Source organism: Hemibagrus wyckioides, linkage group LG17, assembly GCF_019097595.1.
Source record: "Hemibagrus wyckioides isolate EC202008001 linkage group LG17, SWU_Hwy_1.0, whole genome shotgun sequence".
Classification (NCBI taxonomy): domain Eukaryota; kingdom Metazoa; phylum Chordata; class Actinopteri; order Siluriformes; family Bagridae; genus Hemibagrus; species Hemibagrus wyckioides.
Window position 1 is genome coordinate 18,477,354 of NC_080726.1, and position 20,491 is coordinate 18,497,844.

General features: G+C 40.3%; 2 protein-coding genes across 3 annotated transcripts; one reads left to right on the top strand and one right to left on the bottom strand.

Moving 5' to 3' along the window:
• The first annotated feature begins 357 nt into the window (after positions 1-357).
• On the top strand, positions 358-15,783 carry grik1b (glutamate receptor, ionotropic, kainate 1b). Of its 2 annotated transcripts, XM_058412990.1 has the most exons (16): positions 358-692; positions 4,755-4,922; positions 5,029-5,286; positions 6,348-6,529; positions 6,640-6,693; positions 7,027-7,200; positions 7,524-7,667; positions 8,503-8,610; positions 8,761-8,796; positions 9,496-9,606; positions 10,572-10,775; positions 12,174-12,397; positions 12,508-12,626; positions 12,816-13,033; positions 13,128-13,353; positions 13,794-15,783. In XM_058412990.1, the coding sequence occupies exons 1-16, from the start codon at positions 602-604 to the stop codon at positions 14,081-14,083; spliced, it is 2,607 nt and encodes an 868-aa protein (XP_058268973.1). In that variant the 5' UTR covers positions 358-601; the 3' UTR covers positions 14,084-15,783. The 2 variants fall into 2 exon arrangements, with proteins under 2 accessions (XP_058268973.1, XP_058268974.1); XM_058412991.1 differs by lacking the exon at positions 8,761-8,796 and having other exon boundaries at positions 359-692.
• Positions 15,784-16,207: 424 nt separating this feature from the next.
• rwdd2b (RWD domain containing 2B) lies at positions 16,208-19,985 on the bottom strand. Its single transcript, XM_058412946.1, has 4 exons — positions 19,338-19,985; positions 18,455-18,522; positions 17,981-18,349; positions 16,208-17,789 (listed from the first exon to the last, which is right to left on the bottom strand). The coding sequence occupies exons 1-4, from the start codon at positions 19,533-19,535 to the stop codon at positions 17,555-17,557; spliced, it is 870 nt and encodes a 289-aa protein (XP_058268929.1). The 5' UTR covers positions 19,536-19,985; the 3' UTR covers positions 16,208-17,554.
• Between the last annotated feature and the right edge of the window lie 506 nt (positions 19,986-20,491).

Consider the following 20,491-nt stretch of genomic DNA (forward strand, 5'->3'; position numbering starts at 1 on the left):
TTAAAGCGTCCTTAATTTGCATTGATGCTTAAGCATACAGGATTTTTGTATGTATTTGCTATTAGACTGCTTGTTTGAACAGTAAATTAGTCTTTCTAGATTCACAGTAATTTTATTCACACTTATTTAACCAACATAGTTTACTAGTTTGATGCCCTTCAAAGGCTTGGTGTCCCATCCAGGGTGTATTCCCACCTCACACCCAGTGTTCCCTGGATAATCTCCACATCCACTGGTGATCAGGATGAAGATGTCCCCAAATTGTTGCTACTCATGTTTGAAAACATTACAACAGGAACGCATCTGTTTCACTGAAGCCCCGCCTTCACTTTTATCCGATTGGTCAACACACACACACACACACACACACACAACTAGTTTCCCCATCGCTTCTCCGAGCTTGAACTTTTTTTTAGTCTCGTGCACAGATCGCGTGACGCGTGCGCACCGGGAATCGGTCGGGATCAGAGGTCTGACAGGCAAAAAATGAACTGACCGCAAGAAGAAGAAAAAGAAGAGGAAGAAGAAGAAGAAGAAGAAGTAATAAAAAGAGCAGGAGGAGAATTATCCATGCTTGAGGCAAGCTCCGTGCGCGCGCGCCATGGCGAAAAAGAAACGACTTCCTTCGTCGTTGTCGCTGCTGCTGATGCTGTGCGTCCTCGCGAGCGCGCAGCAGAATGTTTTGCGCATCGGTACGTATCAGGCTTGATTAACTTTACTACAGCTTTTAATGCAAACACAAACTTTTTATTGTTAATATAGAACTAATGCAGATTTCAGAGTTCACGTGCAAGCTCATCCGGTGTGCGTGTGGGTTTATTCTGGGTTCTCTGGTTTCTCACAACCTCCCCAAAACATCCCAGTAGGTCGAGCGGTATTCTAAACTGCCCTCTCGATGTGACTGGGCATTTAAATTTGCGGTGCCATCCAGAATGTATTCCTGCCTCGCACCCATAGTTCCCATGATATACTCCTGATCCCCAAAACAGGATAAAGCGCATGAATGAATGATATTGATATTATACTGTTAAAAATACAAGAATTCGAGCTTAGATAGACCTTATCATTCTGAAAATTGGTTAAAACCCTCAATACACATACAATCCCATCACACTGTTGAAATGGCTAGTTTACTGACCCCAAACACAATGTGCCTCAGAAGGATGGCCTGGAAAATTTCAATGACCCCAAACAAACTAATAAAATCAGTATGATTATTTTGTTCTGGTCTGCCTGGTCTGGATCGATGTCTTCTGTCTATGACAGAAAGAGTCAGAGTGGCTCAGTGGTACAGCATGTTGCATTGCTGCCTCACAGCTCCAGGGTCACCGGCTTGATCCTCCAGAGCTTGGGGGGTATTTTGCATGTTCTGTACTTGTATGAAGGGTATTTAGGTAAGGCTCCGGATTCACTGCTACCCTGACCAGGACAAATCACCTTACTGAAGATGTAACATGTTATATCACTACCAGTCATCACTAGCAGAGAGCCAATCAGATTGTAAATGTTGACAAAAAAGTGTGCAAAAGACTGAGTTTGAGTGACTGATTTTGAGCCACATTTCACCCCAAATGTTTCTGTAAATGTCTTAAACCATTTCATTGATTAGAGAAACACACAGAATTGCTAATGTAGTATCTAATACAATATTTAAACATGAAGAAAACTTCACCATGTATCATAACCCTGGCTCTTGGATAACTGAGATCACATTTTTCTTTACTGTAACCTGCTACTTTTGGACATTCCCTGTTAGTTCCGAGTGCAGCATTGAAGAACACCAAATATTTACATACCAAACACACTGACTATACTGGAAGAAAAAGAGCACTTGGATTGGATTCTGGCACGCTTGCTAAAATGCTTTAGATAAAAGCCTCTGGCAAATGAAGATATGTAAAAGTGAGGTCTAATCCTGAATCTTAGTCTGATGTAGGCCAAACTGTGTGACTCAATAAATCTAACACGGTTTATTGAGACCGAAACCCAGAAGAATGAGATTTAAGAAACACACTGTAATCTAACCGTGTTTTAATCCGACTCAATCCTCTTTTTATCTCTTTCTCTGTGTTGGCATAATCTTCATCGTTTTATTCATCTGGGGAGAAAATATAATCTGGCCCATATGTTGCAGTGTTGTGTTATTACATTGCACTTGCTGCTTCAGACAAATACAATGTTTCACGAAAACATAATAATAACGAGTATGGAATAAAAAACACTGATTACAAAAGCAGTCACCGAATCTGATCACCTGGTGATTGGAAAATTTGAGTCTGTTTATACTGTAACCTCAGATCCCTGTTGTTGGGAGACAGGAGTGTACCCTGGAGTGTCATATTCTGCTTCTGTAGCACATCTGCCACAAGGTTTGATGTGTGGTGCATTCTGATATGCTGTTCTTCTTACCACAGTTGCAACGAGTGGTTATTTGACTTACTGTAGCCTTAGTATGTAGCAGTCTGGCATTCGACTTCTCTCATCACCGAGGCCTGCATATCCATCTACTTGATGTTTTTGGTTTTTCGCACCATTCTGTTTTCACTGGTGTCACACGGTTTGGATAATTTCATGAGTGGACAGTGAGTGTACGTGCTAATGTTTGCCATATGTTCCCATGAATGAGTCTGTAATGAAAGAATACACAAAGCGGCTTTATCAGACAGAGCATGAACCACTTTCAGAAAATTTCCCATAGAGAGAACAGCTGGAAAGTAGCCATCATGGAATAGCCCTGTGCTAGTGCTAATGCAGCATGTTGCTGCTTTTTATGTATGTGTTACACATTAAGTATGGCGATATAAAACCATTAGACCTAAGAATTTCAATAAAAAATCTAATCTCATCGAATACAATGCTTTTCCAAAGACCGGCTACGTTTCACAAATCATAATAATGAACAATAATGCAATCCAAAGCAATCCAAGGACATAAATTTTCATAGAGACCTAAACCGCATAAACCTAAACAGCACCATCTCATCTGTCAGATACTAATGTAAATATGTCATTCTTTTTCAGATTGACTGCAGGACTGTGTATGGAGGTGTGTGCGTGTGTGTGTGTTTGGCTCTGGGCAGGCTTTTAGAGTCCTGTGTGAATGCAGGGACTGAACAGTGCAGTGATTGTCCTCTAGTCCTTTACATGCACCTCCCCATGGCTGTGAATACTGTTTTACAAATAGACTACATACACACACACACATACATACACACACACATTCCATACAGTATATCTGTGCTGATTTACTATTTTACATCATTTTCATAACTGATCATCGACAGCAACAATCATCATGCAAAAAGCTGAAGTGATTTGTAGTCATTTAGCAATATTTAGTTTAGTCATATCCTTTTTACAATAAAAAAAGGAAATTGCTTGGTAACTCCCAAGAGGAAGTGTGTAGCTTTCTAGACATTTTAAGTGTTTCATTTCTGCTTGCTCAATAAAAAGCAAAAGTGATTTCTGGTGTCTGTGGTGATAAAAGTTAATAAAAGAAAAAATGTCCGTGTCAGCATCAGGCTACAGGATATGATTACTAATCACCAAATGGGTGATGTTTGTAATTTTTCATGTTAATCTGTGGTTATAGCCAGCCAGCTTTCAGTGATTACAACAATATTTCTAAAGAAGATTGCATTTTATGTAATGTATTCGATAATGTAAGTTCACCTTCATGCTTTAAAAGTCACTCGGCATAAGTGTTTCTGACAATCTTGTAAAGAAAACTGTGGCTGGATTAATGCTCCTTTAGATTTTCTGGGTCCAGGAAGCGCTATAATCTTTGACAGTTTTCTATATAGCACTGATACCATTGTGATGGCTGTGACTGTAACAGAAAAACGGTTTTGTGTCCAGTGTGTACAGCATCTTCACATTACACCCACTGGGGATTTAATGATGCTATTTTCAACCAGTGCAAAAGTTAATTTCGCTTATATTAAAATCATTCCCTATGTAATAGATTCCGCACCTAGACATTTTCTTAAACTAATTCAATTCATTTAAAATAACAGACCCCTCCAAAACATCCAAACAAAAATGGTTAAAAAAAATTACCTTGCCCTTGTCATCTGTCACACTGTAGGCCAATGTTAAACCTCTCCTGTATCTTTAAGATCCAAGATGTTGTTCCTCATCCAATGGACTCAGGAATCATATACATGAAAACTTTCAATTGGGGTATAATCCTCACCACAGTACTAAGACATCACTGGTTAAAGTAGTAAGTTACCTTCTGTGTGGCCTTTGATTTGAAGTGGCTCAGATAGTATAGGTCTGAGCAGTTTGTTATTATTAATGGTGACTTGTGTCTCCACTGGTGTTCCACAAGGCTCTGTTCTAGGGCGACTGTGTTTTTCCTTGGATATGTTATGTCTGGTTACAATCATGGTATACATGGTGTTAGCTTCCACTGCTATGCTGATGACACAACTGTATGTTTCAGAAAATCCAGATAGCAGCTTAATAAAATTTGAGGGATGTGTAAAGGATACAAAATACTGGGTGCTGAGTAACTTCCTAATGAGAAGGATATGTGTGTTTGAATAACAATAGAGCTTTCTGCACATTTGATATTACTTACATTGCTTGTTGTGGAATTGGTGTACCAGGAATTAGCAAAAGGAAGGAAAGCGGGACAATCCACAATAAATTACACTAAGCGTCATAGAAATATATATTAATATTGGAATTATCCAGATGTAATATATCCATTATCTGTTGCTATCCATAATGTTGTGTTTGTGTGTGCAGGTGGTATTTTTGAGACACTGGAGAATGAGCCAGTCAGCGTGGAGGAGCTAGCCTTTAAATTTGCAGTGACCAGCATCAACCGAAACAGGACATTAATGCCCAATACAACGCTCACCTATGACATCCAGCGCATCAACATGTTTGACAGCTTTGAAGCCTCAAGGAGAGGTAATTCGGAGCTTTGGAACAACAATATTTATTATACCGTTCATCCACGCTCATAATAGCACTTTCACATCACTCTAACGCTTCTTTCATGTACTTCTCAATTCAGCATGTGATCAGCTGTCACTGGGTGTGGCTGCAGTCTTTGGCCCCTCCCACAGCTCCTCAGTTAGTGCAGTGCAATCCATCTGTAATGCGCTGGAGGTTCCTCACATACAGACACGATGGAAACATCCATCTATGGACAACAGGGACAGCTTCTACGTCAACCTGCACCCAGACTATGCCTCCATTAGCCGGGCTGTGCTCGACATTGTTCACTTCTACAAATGGAAGAGTGTCACCGTAGTGTATGAAGATGCAACAGGTAAGAGAGGTTTGTCAGTGATAGAAGCTATAAATGACACTTTTGTGGGAGTGGGGGCGGTCAGTCAGACTTTCTGCAGGGGGTCTGATTGGTCAAAAATTCTGAATTAGCAGATGAGACTGATTGATACAACTTTCTGACAGTGGGTAAGACTTATCAAACTTCCTGTGAGAGCAGATAGCAATGATCAAACTTTCTTTGATAATAGGACTGAAATGGACAAACTTTGTGTAACAGCAGACGAGATTGGTCAAATGTTTTATGGGAGTTATCATAATCCGTCAAGCTTTCTATGGAAGCTAACAGGACTTTCTGTGGAAAGCAGTGGGATTGGCTTTTATGCACGCACTTGAGATAAACAGAATTATGGGGCTGACATCTCTGACAAGGGCAAATGTGATGCAAAATCTGAACAAAATAAAAACATTAGAAGACAGCTGTCATGCAGACAAAAGCTTCCAAAGTTTCCAAAGTTTTCTCATTCTATCATCGTGAGTTCTCAAGTTAAAAATCCTGACAATGCCACAGACGTCCATGTCTGGGGGTTGTAGAGCATCATGCTCTCTGGGTGGAAGGGATAGTGCTATACTCTCTCCTTTTCAATCAAAAGGACAGTAACAATAGTGGTCATCTGCATGCAGAGGAGGGGAGTTAATGTAGTGTCACACAGTCTGTGATGTAGCATAAGCATCAGTTTGAACAGATGTAATAGTTAGTAGGAGCCTACTCACCAATTTGGGTCAAAATGTCCAGCAAAATCTCTGTCCACCTAATAAACTGAGATAATCTATACTGAGAAGGACACCTGCAATGCCTGTACCTCAAATTTGACCAGAATAAGGAAATAAGGCCATTCAAATGAAATACAAAAATACAGAATATGCACTGATTGAGATTCAAAAACAACAAGAGACAGACAGATTAACCTACACCCTGATGAGAGCACTAATTAGGGGTGTCCCTAGTATTGAGCTGAAGGAAGAATCGAACAGGAAAGCAAAGACATTGCGGAAGGTTGTGTAAGGTAAACACCTTACTGTGTCTGCTTATTTGTTTTGAAGGTTTGATTCGTCTGCAGGAGCTGATCAAAGCTCCATCCCGTTACAGCATTAAGATTAAGATCCGCCAGCTGCCTGTGGGGAACAGAGACGCTCGGCCGCTTCTCAAAGAGATGAAGAAGGGTAAAGAGTTCTGCGTCATCTTCGACTGTTCATACCAGACCACAGCTGATGTTTTAAAACAGGTAATACACGCCAACACTCTCCTGAGTTCAGCACGGGTAACATGCTCAGAAAATATCAGGCTTCTGTGAACAATGGTATGCAGGATATATGAATATGTATTTCTCCACAGTTGCTTTCTATGGGTATGATGACTGAGTACTACCATTTCTTCTTCACAACTCTGGTAAGTCACATTGCCTAAGGTTCGATTACACAATATCTTCAATGAACATTGTTAAATTCTCTCAAAACTGGGCACAATTTTATCTGTAGCTCGATCTTGGCCCATGTCTTATTTGGGATTCATTCTCAGTACTTCATCATGACTAGACACCTTCTAGAACAAAACAAGTGTTACAACTAGCATAACAAGCTATTTACTTACCTTCTTCTTAGCTAGGTACATTCCCTCCTTATTTGGTTGCCACCCTTTATTCGGCTAAATGTAGCCTTCATTCTTGTAATGTTTCTGTTTGTATTGGAGAGTGTGACTCTGATAAGGTTTCTTCGGTTGTAGGATCTGTATGCTCTGGATCTGGAGCCGTACCGCTACAGTGGTGTGAACATGACAGGTTTCCGCCTTCTGAATGTAGATGACCCCCAGGTTGCATCAGTACTGGGGAAATGGTCCATGGAGAGAATTCAGGGTCCACCCAAGCTCGACACCGGCATAATGGAGGGCATAATGACGGTGAGAAATCATCACGTGTTCCATGACCACTATTTTAGAGACTTCATCACTTTCTATTGGATAACAGTCAAGTTTTCACACATAAGGCTATACTAATTGAATCGATATGAAATGTTGATCATTAACACACCACATACTATACATAAACATGAACATATACACTTAAATGTTTGATACTCTGCTTAACGCACCCTTCCAAATACATACACAGTGGGTCTGTTTAAGTGTGTGTGGTACCTCAATGTTGTCCTGTTTCCACTTGGCCCTTTAACAAACCTTTCATGATGCATGATGAAAACAAGCGAGTATTTTTTCTCCGCCAGACTGAAGCGGCTCTGATGTACGACGCTGTGTTCATGGTGGCAGCAGCAGCACAGCGAGCATCACAGATAACCGTCAGCTCGCTGCAATGCCACAGACACAAACCGTGGCGCTTTGGCTCGCGCTTCATCGGCACGTTTAAAGAGGTGAGTGGTAGCTTCGGTGCAAGTCAAAGGAATTCATTATTATAAATAATGAAAATGATTCTCTTGGACAGGAATAATGAGAGGTCCTGGGAAAAGGGGAATAGTTGGTCACACTGGCTAAACACTGTCTCTGCTTGTCCTCTTATATTCATTTCTGATTACCTGTTTGGGATTAAAACATTCTTGACTCTTTTTGTTGGAATCCCAGTCTGAAAGCACACTTCTACCCCAGTCCTAAATGACCACAGAACTTTATTCTGCTCTATTATTGGTCCTGGTCTCTGGGTAGATCTCCTGTTGATCAAAGTGAAAGTAATGAATTGCAAGTGCCTTGCATACCGAACAGGCAGTTAGTGCACTCCTTTATGTGTGTTTGCTCTTTCATGGTGCTGCATTACTAAAGATGTAACAGGGAGTCTTGACTTTTGCAACAGAAAAGAGAGAGATCGCAAGTTCAAATCCAGATGCCAGAGACATCTTTATCCAGGAGTCCAAGAGAGCAAAACTGTGTGTGTCTGTACATACAGTACAAACTGTAAATACTGTATGGAGACAGAGGATTAAATTGGATTTACAGTGCAGCATAATATAGAGAGAAAGGAATCACTACAAATTTCCCAGAATGCAGTTTGGTCAGTTTTTCCAGAATTCCATGAAGTCAGTCAGTTCCGTTTTGAAGAGATCCTTCAGGTACTGTGTATTATTAACATCACTGAAGTGTAGTCAAATGTCTTCATAGAGCATCAATGTGTGTGTGCTTTCAGTTCTAGAGGAACTTTAATGGGATGCATTTATGTCCATCAGTCTTTTCATTGTGTCCTGTTTTCCTCATCAGTCTCAGTGGAGCGGATTAACTGGACAGATTGTCCTGAACAGGACAGACGGACTGAGGAAAGATTTTGACCTTGATATCATCAGCCTGAAAGAAGACGGCATGGAAAAGGTACACACACACACACACACACACACACTATTAGATTGTGATTATCAAGCAAGTAAGTCATATTTGTTTTACCATTGTTACATTAATTAACTTATTAGGTTGTTGGTTATTTATCAGAATTTCTTTGTTCTTTCTCTGACTTTTCACAAGTCGGATGCTGGGCGCTTTCATAAAGTGTGGAAGAAGGTTTGTTTTCAAAGGATGAATTTCCTTCTTCCTCTCCAGCCCTTTACCCTTCCTTCTGTTTCTAATCCCCAAATCTGGCTACTCGGAATCGATCAGAACCACTAGGGGTCTGTGCAGCAGTACGTTAGTTTGACAGTGTGTGACAGTGGCCTTTTAGCACTTAACTAGCTAGCTGGAACCACTTGATAAATTATGTTGCAAAGACAGTATAGTTTTTAACTTGGCACAAACATCTTAACTATACCATAGTGTCACATCTAGAAGTCTAAATTTACATGGGTCAGTATGTACAAAAAAGATACAGATGATTAAACTATTTAAAGAAAGTGGAAGTGAACAGATTAGCTAGCGAGCTACGTATGACTGCAGGAATTGTGCCTTGACAAAAAAAATGGATGAGGGGCAAACTTAGCACTTGTAGATAACTATGTTTATATTATATCAAGGTCACATGAGTAGCATACACAGATCATTTACTTGTGGATTAATTGATTTAGGAAGGCTAGTTTTTATTTAGGAGGGCTAGATTTTATTGAAACATTTTTATTTCCCTTGTTTCTTTCCACAATAACCCCACTATTTTTTGTGTCTTTCCTAATATTTTGCCTGCTTCAGCATATTGCAGGTTGTACAGTCTACTTATAGATAGATTAAATCATCTGATGAAGAAATAATGCCTTCTGATTCACCTTTTATCAGATTGGGGTGTGGAACTCTAACACAGGTCTTAACCTGACAGACAGCAAAGACAAGACGGGTAACGTTACAGACTCCATGGCCAACCGGACTCTGATCGTCACGACTATTCTGGTAAAGACTGTCAGGAGACTGTTTTAAGAGATATTCTAGCTATTTTAAGAACTGCTTATTCTGTTGTGCTAAGCTGGTGTTATTAGGTTTTACTGGGTTGGCGCCATCAAGGGTACAGTACATAAAACTAGACCTTAAGGACACTTGTACTACTGAAGGAAGATAATTGTTGTAATAGTTGTAATCCATATATATTTGACAGGCTGAGGTGACAACCACAAGACAACAACATGACAACTATAGGCACTTTTCCATCAAACTTGATATTCTTTAACTCCTGAAAACTCCTTGTTTTTATAAAAGCAGTGACAATGCCCCTTAGGAAAGTCTCAGTTGTATCTGTTCCAAAGAACAGTATCTGATCTATAGCAAGAACTAAAGCTAAGGATCTAAAATTGGTCCTGGCTCCTCTGGTGGAAAGTAGCCTAAAGCTCCTCACCACTTCATAATGTTTTTTGTTTATTCCAAAGGTAGTAGAACTTCCAGGAACTTCCATACCTATTCCAGAGAACCTCTCTAGAGCTAAAATTATTGCTTAGTTGTTATAACTGGCCCGGGTTCTTTTAGTAAAAACTAACCTAATGTTCTTGACTTCCTGAAAATGTGTCTCAGGTGTACTGCACCAGACAACCCCAGACATATGTGTTCCAGAGAACAGTACCTGCTCTATAGCTAGAAATGTGGAATGCAGTGGAAGTGCACCTCATAAAAACAAGAAGCAATGAAACATTTGAAAGATAGCTTCAAATTGCAGGAGCAACAACAGTGTAAACAATCATTGTTGGAATGTCATTGCCAGAGCAGAAAACCAGACCAGTAAACAACATTTGAGAATTTGGGCAATGGAGCTCTAAATCCCTTCTTCTACTCAGAGGTCTTCTTTATAGTGAAGGACAGAAGGGATGGGACAGCCAATAACATCATAGCCCTGGTTCAATTGTTCACAGAATGCATTTTTCTGGTAGGAAAACCCATACGTGATGTACAAGAAATCGGACAAGCCACTGTATGGGAACGACCGTTTTGAGGGTTACTGCTTAGACCTGCTGAAGGAGCTCTCTAACATCCTGGGATTTTCCTATGAGGTCAAACTTGTCTCAGATGGGAAATATGGTGCCCAGAATGATAAAGGGGAGTGGAATGGCATGGTTCGAGAGCTCATCGATCACGTATGTTTCACATAATACATACATAATAATAGAGTACGTATACAAATGGAATGAAACAGGAACTGTATATAGTGTGAAAATAAATTGTGATACTGTTGTGATGGTTTGGTATGTATTAGTGGATCTGGATGGATAATTATAATCACAATGATCATGTGCTATATCCTTGCTATAACTTAGTTTGCCGTTTATGCTAACTTGCTGTGGTGTCATTTAAAAGAATCAGTCATGTTGGAATGTCCCAGTTGATGAGATATGCGGCAGTTGACGAGATAATTTGTTCTAGATGCTAGCCGTTCATTTGGATAGCTAGCTAACATCTGTCTGTTAATTGTATTCATCATGGATTTGCATACAGTTTGCTAACTGATGATGTTTGATGATGTCTTGTTGCATCTCTTCAATATACACTACTCACAAAAAGTTAAGGATATTTGGCTTTCAGGTGAAATTTTAGGATGCACCTAAAATGCACTATAACCTTTACAGGTGAACTTAATTTGACCTTCTCTACACTTTTGAATGTCCAACTGTTCAGTGTTTCAGTACTTTTTGCATAACTTGCTGTTCTCTAACAAGGTGCTTAACAGCAAAATTCACAACTGGTGTTTGATCCATGAATCGATGTTCTCAGAGGGAAGTGGCCACTGAGCTTAGAGTGTCACAGTCTGTCATCAGTAGGTTGCAACAGAGATACAGAGAGACTGGAAGAGTCACAGAAAGGCATAGAAGTGGACGTCCTTTGGCCACATCCCACGTTGATGACCGCTTCATTGTGAACAGTGCCCTGCGGAACCGGATGATGAATGCCACTCAACTCCAGGCACATTTAAGGGAGGTGAGAGGCCCAAGTGTCACGTCAGAGCATTCGAAACCGTTTACATCAGCGTGGTCTGCGTGCTAGACGACCTGCAAGGGTATAGAAAACCTATGGGATCAGCTGAGTTGCCGTGTAGAGGCTCGTAACCCTGCACCCCAGAACCTCAATGACCTGAGGGCCACCCTTCAAGAAGAGTGGAATGCCATGCCTCAGCAGACAATAAGTTGACTTGTGAACAGCATGAGACGTCGTTGTCAAGCTGTAATTGATGATCAAGGGCACATGACAAATTATTGAGACATTGACATTTTTTGTTGTGGTATACCCACCACTGTGGTTGACTTTTGTTTCAATAAATTGTTTGAGATGAGGAAATCACCATTGCATGCTTCTACTTTCATGATATCACTGTAGCGTGAACTTTTTACATTTCCATAAATTTCACCCAAAAGCCAAATATCCTTAACTTTTTGTGAGTAGTGTATATATATATATATATATATATACCAAAGCAGAGGTTAATGAATGACAGTCATAATGTTTCTAAAAATCTGCTTACAGTCATTTTTTTCCTACAGGTGGCAGATTTAGCTGTGGCTCCACTCACCATTACCTACGTCAGAGAGAAGGTGATTGATTTCTCCAAACCCTTCATGACCCTGGGAATCTCCATCCTGTACCACAAACCCAATGGCACAAACCCAGGTGTCTTCTCCTTCCTGAACCCACTTTCCCCTGATATCTGGATGTATGTCCTACTCGCCTGCTTAGGAGTGAGCTGTGTCCTTTTTGTCATCGCCAGGTAAGGACAGCTTTCAAGAACTTATTGGTGTCCAGGCACTCCCTAGTGATTAGCTGAGACCTGTCTTCAGAAGCATAGTAAGACAAAGATGTATGTACATGTGTGCGTAGGTTCACACCTTATGAATGGTACAATCCTCATCCCTGCAATCCTGACTCAGATGTTGTGGAGAACAACTTTACACTAATCAACAGTGTGTGGTTTGGCGTTGGAGCTTTAATGCAGCAAGGTAGGGCCTTATTGGACATGCAAATCCATCAATTATTCTTTTTATTGTATCAGTTGCACTCTATCGATTTTCTGAACATCTCAGAATTCACCATTATGCTACCACTACCATTAACAGGGTGAATGTATAGGCACCGTATAGAATCAACATACTATATCTGGTGTGTGTGATCATTTTTTGCCTTCCCAGGTTCAGAGCTGATGCCGAAAGCTTTGTCCACTAGGATTGTTGGAGGCATCTGGTGGTTTTTCACCCTCATCATCATCTCATCATATACTGCAAATCTTGCTGCATTTCTCACCGTGGAGCGCATGGACTCACCCATCGACTCGGCCGATGATCTCGCCAAACAAACCAAGATTGAGTATGGAGCTGTGAGGGATGGTTCCACAATGACCTTCTTCAAGGTGGGAAGGCAAAGCAGGTGTCTCTTCTCCTATTAAAGTTGCAAATTTTGTATGACACTTAGATTGACTTAATTTTTTTCCTTTTGTCCCCCAGAAATCGAAGATCTCGACATATGAGAAGATGTGGGCCTTCATGAGCAGCCGTAAGAACACCGCTCTGGTGAAAAACAACCGTGAGGGAATTCAGCGTGTGCTAACCACCGACTATGCACTTCTGATGGAGTCCACCAGCATCGAGTACATCAGCCAGCGTAACTGCAACCTCACACAGATCGGAGGCCTTATTGACTCCAAGGGCTATGGTGTGGGAACCCCAATAGGTGAGAAGAACTGGCATTTACAAAATATTTTATTTTGCCTTGGGTTTCTTAAAAGGTGTCTGGTTAATGGGAACTTAGTAATTGAATAAAATGGCATCCATTTTGGGTTCCTTCAATTATTTGTTGCTAAAAACTAACCATGTCATGTGACCCACAGTTTTCTTCCTGTAGGAAATGGGTTTTGATAGACATCTTAAAGATGTCATTAGTATCAGCTCATTTGGCTGATGTGTTCTTCTATCCAAAACAACATATGGTACAGTCAGGAGACAATTGTGCAGGATTAAGGGTCTTGCTCAAGCTTCATACAGAAGTTCAAAGCTTCAACTAACTGAGCCACTAATACCATGTTTTTTTCATTATATTAACCTTCAGTAGCTTATCAAAACAATGGCCATTAAAAAACCCACTATTACATGGTTTTGTTTGGTTTTTCGCAGGTTCCCCATACCGCGATAAGGTGACAATTGCAATTTTGCAACTTCAGGAGGAAGGAAAGCTACACATGATGAAGGAAAAGTGGTGGCGAGGAAACGGCTGTCCGGAGGAGGACAGCAAGGAGGCGAGCGCTCTCGGTGTCGAGAACATTGGCGGCATCTTCATAGTCCTCGCCGCTGGGCTTGTGCTGTCTGTGTTTGTGGCCATCGCCGAGTTTGTTTACAAATCACGCAGAAATCTTGACGTGGAGGAGGCAGGTGTCGGCCAGTGCGAGTGGCACAACAAGTATTGAGCATGACGACTGATACGGATAAATACGATTTTCAGACATCACAATATATGATCACAGCCCTGCTTTGCAATGGTTCCTTAGGAATCTTGACCAACTTTGGAATGGAAAAAAAGACCCTCGCTTAAAGGGAATTGTTGGTTACGTATTTCAGTTCAACAATCACAGAAAGTATTTGTTATTTTCATAACAGTTACATTCCCATACATCCCTTTTATTCTTCTCTGCCCTGCACAAAATGTCCAACTCTTTGCCTTTTCATGCGGAATATATAGGGTCTAATATAATAACTCCTACACCCTATGTAGTCCAGGGAGCCATTTAGGGTTCAATCATTAGTCCTGAATACTGGAAATACATTACAAATAATGGCCCAACGTAGTGCAGTCATGAGTTGGGGATAGTCTGGAGCTATAGACTTTTACTTTGTGGTATTTTACTGAGCAAAGTGCCACTGTTTGACAGTTTGATGAATAACAGTTTGCTGTGAAATTCACTGAAGGTTTGTGCTGTAAATACATTCAAAAAATATCATGGGATGTCATTTGAAGTCATTGGAGTAGGTGCTATTGACAAACCTTCACTTGATCACATCTACCGGGAGCGCAGAAAATTATTAAGGAGGTAACCTGACTTTGAGGATGAGGAACTTTTTTGGTCCTGTGTGTCAAACAAGACACTGTTTGGGACTCAATGAAATAAAGGACTTGTACACTATATGCCCTATATGGTGTATACAAGACAACTGGCATTCAGTTTCCAAATAAGGTTATGGAATAAAGGTTCCAATATAGTGTTTATTAGCTGGGGGACTGAATTTACTGGTCGAAATGCACTACACAGTACGACTTTTTTCACACCTTCTCAATAGGGAGTCATTTGTCATTCAGCATCTGGGTTTTCTGAACAAGAGCATGATATAAGGTATATGATATAAAATGATATGATATAATATGATATAATATATTATAATATAATATATGATATGATATAAAATATATATATATTTTTTTTAATATGAATATTTTACGTGTTCGTGTCAGTTTTTCCTCTTTGAACTGAAACAGTTTCAAAAATACTCTCTATATAAAATATGAACTATAAATAGCAACTGTTAAGTTGTTTTGTTTTTTTTAATTATTGGTTTCTGATTTGTTATTGAGCTTTAGTACTGGTTCATTACAAGACTCAAATGTGAAAGGATCTTGTACATTGTCTTTTTATTTATCTTTCCTTTTTGATCTTTTATTCATATTGTGGTCTTTTTTTTGACATTTTTCCTTCTGACATTGAGAGAGAGAGAGAGAGAGAGAGAGAGAGAGAAGAATAGAAATAGATGTGTGTGTGAAATATACAGTAGAAGTATAAATACAGTAAGAAGGCTTTAGGAATTTTGTGAGACAGAAAAACCCAGAAAAAGATGAGAGGACATCTGGCTGCGAGATGAGACCTTAAACGTTCGGGCTGTGATGAATCCAGGACTGAACCCTTGTTCTTTAATCTCCTGGAGCCTTAATCAAGTCTTTCATCACGAACCAGGATTAGAATCTGAAGCCGGGGGGATTAAAGAAAGTGACCTGGAATCAGCCTCCTCCTCATCCTGAGAGCTGCACAGAGCTGAGTTATCACAATGTACTGAGTCTGTGTGTGTGTGTGAGTTTATTAAAAATGAAACACAGTGTGTGCACTGTGTCTTAAACCTAGACCTTTAGCTTATCGTTTGTTTATTATTTTCGGCGAATGACACTCTATAGACCTGATGTCTATGGCAGCATCTTTTCCTCATGTTTATACCACAGTGCTGTTGTGTTCTCAATTCCAATTGGTCAGATGATGTTGATTAATTTCCTATAATGTCAGCTCAACGTAGTTGTTTCCATAGTAACAGTTCAGTTGCAGCGACTTGTATGTTGGATGATCGACATACCCTAAAGGTAGGAATGAAAGATTTTTTTTATGTGTAGTTATTGAGGAACTGTATGCTGTTTGATATGGTTTATTGATTACAGTTTTTCTTTTTTGGTCACATTTATGGAGCTCTTTTGTTTCAGAGAGGTTGCTGAAGGAACACCTTTTTCTTTTATAGCTGCTTTAATGTGATAAGAGAAACTTGTAAAAAGGTCATTGCTTATTTTCTGATAACAGCACGGTCACAAGTGTTTTATTCTTTACAAAGTTCATCCATCGAGTCTACATAATTGTATTCTTCTTGCTTGCCGCCAACTTGTGGCTTAATTGGTCAGGAGGTGAAAACATCTTTACAGACTCTGTATGACCGTGAAGGACAGAAAAGAAACTCAGAACCCACAAAATGTTGAACCTGGGTGCAATTCATGTTGTTGCACACAAAAACAAGTCTTGGGAAATGAAAAAACAAGGTGAAAATTACTTAATGGTGTTGCTCAAACGCTAAAAAATTACTGTATAGACCGTATTAGCTCCGCCCACTGAAATGTGTGATCATTTGCATAAGGTATGAAACCAGACCTCCCTATTCAGGAAAGTTTGTATGCAGTATGGCTGCCACATTCAGTGACATGCCATACTCAGTTCTAATGAAGCTGTAACATCATTTGATGTTACTATGAGTACTGAATCACAGTTTTGAGAAAGAACCATGGAAAAAACATTGCCTGATCTGCACACTTTCATGAAGAAGATGAAGCCTTTAAGTGTCACATAAATTACTACACAGTGAAATTCTTTTCTTCACATATCCCAGCTTAAGAAGTTGGGGTCAGAGCACAGTGTCAGCTATGATACAGTGTCCCTGGAGCAGAGACAGTTAAGAGCCTTGCTCAAAAGCCCAATGGCAGCAGCTTGGTGGTGCCTGGACTTGAACCCCCAAAGCTTATAATCAGTACCCCAGAGCCTTAACTGTTTAGGTGAGGTCATAATTCCACATCAGCTGCATAAATCCATGGACCCAACCTGCCTTGTATGAACAATTCATGCTGGTGCTGGTTTAATGGTGTGGGGATCGCTTTCTTGGACACCATAATACCACCTGAGTATCATTTGAATGCCGCAGTCTATCTGAGTATCATACCTTCTTCTAATGGCTACATCCAGCATGATAAAGTCACAAAGTAATCTCAATCTGCTTCCATGAAGATGACAGAACATGACTGAGATCTGAATCCAGTAGGACACCTTTGGGAGCATGAATTTGACAAACATTCAGCAGTGATGTCAGGCCATAGTGGACCAGAATCTCAAAGAAACCTTTCAGGCAGCGTGTCGAATCTGTGTTACTGTTCTGTTCCTAATAAAGTGGACGGTGAGAGCAATATACACACAGATCAAAGGGATATAGAACAGATTAAAAAAAAAGACAGTTTATGCTTAACTGTTTATTCCATGACATGGAAATTGTGTATTGCTTAAAACAGAGGCACTTCATTCATCTCCCTTTCTCTCTCACACACACACACACTTTTAAAACTCAAAACCTGCTTCATGAAGAGTCATCGCTCATCTCCCTTCGACTCCAAAGTAGAGCTGGAAGATTTGGGCACAACCTCGCTCACTGAGGAACTGGAAGAGCTGCCCGAGGTCCATGTGGTTCCCTCTGTTCCCATGAGGATCGAATGCGGCCTCCTCAAAGCCATCGAACCGACGCAGAGATTCTGCGTTCTGAGTGACTGAGTCCAGTGGGACATCCTCTCTGTGACGGATCATGATGCGCTTCCAGGTCAGGACCTTCACCCTGTGCAGCATCGGATAGAACAAACATCAATCGATCAGTCAGACAGACAGCTGGAAAGACTCGAGGATTAAAGTGCCGCTGCATCACTCCATTAGGATGGAGAGCAAAATCCTGCTGCACCACTCACCATCAGCAGGTATACAAACAACATTTTGGGAAACAAAACAGAGATGAGTCTCAGAGTCACACACCTGGCCCAGAATTCCTCACAGGCAGCCTGTAGACCCTCCACACACACAACCCCTGGCTTCCCCGGCATGCTGAAGCCGGTCAGCTGCAGCTCTTTGGCCCACTCCAGGATGTTCTTCCTTTTGCTCTTGTTGTAGATGTGATGGCTGTAGATCCACAGCCTGGTAAAGGTTTCTCCGATCTGTGTTTCCGTTGTTCCTTTCGCACCGTCGTCATCGTTGCTGTCGTCCTGCTCGAGGTATTCGTGTGTGTGATCTCTGAGCCAGTCGACGGCGGACAGCACACACACTTCGCCCGTGCAGTTCTCACGCAGGTACGAGCGCAGCCCGGAGACGAGGCAGGTGTGCTGCGCCCTGCTCAACTCCCCACACCTACCACAATAAACACCATATTTACCTTAAAAGTTTTTAAGTATGTTCAAGTGTTGCTGTACAAATCCATCTGACTGAGAAGACAGGATACGGAAGGTTTTATACCTGACTACGATCTCGGGCAGCACTGCAGGATAGTCAGACGGGTATGTGCATGAGAGTGAAACGTCCACCTGCATATCAGATCAAAATCATAAGAGACAAACTCAACAAAAATATATATATATATGATATATATGACGCCTTTTGTTGAGTTTGTCTCTTATCATATATCTTATGATATATATCTTTTAGTCTGTCTCAAATATATCAGCTACAATTTTAAGAGATCATCTTAAGAGATCGCAAACTAGCTGAGTGGAGTCATATTCTGAAACTCTGAGTCCAGATTTTTTTTTTGCCACAGTCTCTATTAGGACTGGTTTTCTCTTTAATATGATCCTGAAAAGTGGTGAGTGATAAAAGAAGGACCTCCTTTTTTTTGAAGGAGGTAACCGTAATATATTCAATTCAATTTATTTGTATAGTGCTTTAACAATGGACATTGTCTCAAAGCAGCTTTACAGAAGTATAGAAACCTAGAGGGGAAAAAGTTTCAAGTTAAATAACTATTTTATCCCTTATGAGCAAGCCTGGGGCGAAGGTGGCAATAGGAAAAACTCCCTGAGATGATATGAGGAAGCAACCTTGAGAGGAACCAGGCTCAGAAGGGAACCTCATCCTCATTTGGGTGACACTGGACATATGTAATGTTGTCCACCGTCCAATTAAATATCATTAAAACTTCGCTAATAATGGCGATGTCTCCCTATGACAGCACACATCTCACAAGAATAACGAGAACGAAGCATTAACCAACACTTGAGTCAGCATCACTGAACACATAACACAAATATCTTAATCAAATTATATGTGATGTTTTTCAAGCTGGGGTTTTCCTTCAATGGTTGATTATTTATATATAAATATTAAAGTGTGTTTTGTTCACCCCGGTGTGTGTCCTGATCTTGACGCAGAGTTCAGGTCTGGTATCTGGTGGACAGTCCGCTGTGCCTTCCACATAAGACCTGAGCTCTGCATACGCCACCTGCTCCACCTCCAGCTCGTCCTGGCTGGGAAACATGCTCAGCAGCAGCTCGATTTCAGCCAGCTGAGCTTCTGCGTGCTCAGTCTGACTCTGAGCCATTCACCCTGACACTCAACTGCAGTCTGATCTAATCTGATCTCTCACTGCTGATGTGGCACAGAGAAAAGAATCGCACACCACCACCATGTTGTGTCATATAACTCTGATTCTGCAACAACATGATCACAACACCAGCATCTTCCAATCATTTAACCTGTCCAGATACAATCCTGTTCGGTAAAGAATCACGCTGGAAGAAACAGTTGTCATGCGCATGCGCAGTCAGATTTGTATTAAAGCTGTGTGAAACGAGCGACCGTTACTGTCAATCTTTCCGAACACACACACACAAAAATCAATAATAATATTACGTTTCAAACTAACACCAGATAATTATTTATTCGCCTCTCAAATAAAAATAAGGAAATTTAATATTTTCAGAATTTACTACTCAATTAATAGTTATATTAGCCTGCGCTGTTACTGTTACTAATAGTTTGCTATAGCAAACGTCACTACCTCCGTTTACATAACAAAAGTAACGTTACGTGTCAAATAAAGTTCAATAAGTTAATAGGAACATAATAATCTCGTAATTATTTAACACATGTAAAAATCAAAACAATGTTATAGTAATTGAATTTAACGCTATTTAGAATTTAACAAATATAAATTTCAACAAAAAAATATAAATAAATAATTGAATAAATGAATAAATAATTCTAGCCAATGACCTAGTGTGAAGCGAGGTACTATTAGCACCGGTAAATCCGGTCACAAAAAGCGACGTTTTATTTAGATATAATTAGACCTTGTCTAATAAATGATGCACCTTTTAAAAATAGATATAAATCTAAATAGTTTTAAAATGACGTGATTACAACTTCAAAATAAAACGCTGTATTTGCAAACGCGAGTTTGAGGTCTACCGGAAGCACTAAATGCAAAGTTGCGTTCCTAATACAGTCGTATTGAAGATGAAGTGCACTGCATAGGCTGTACGAGCAGTCAGGTTA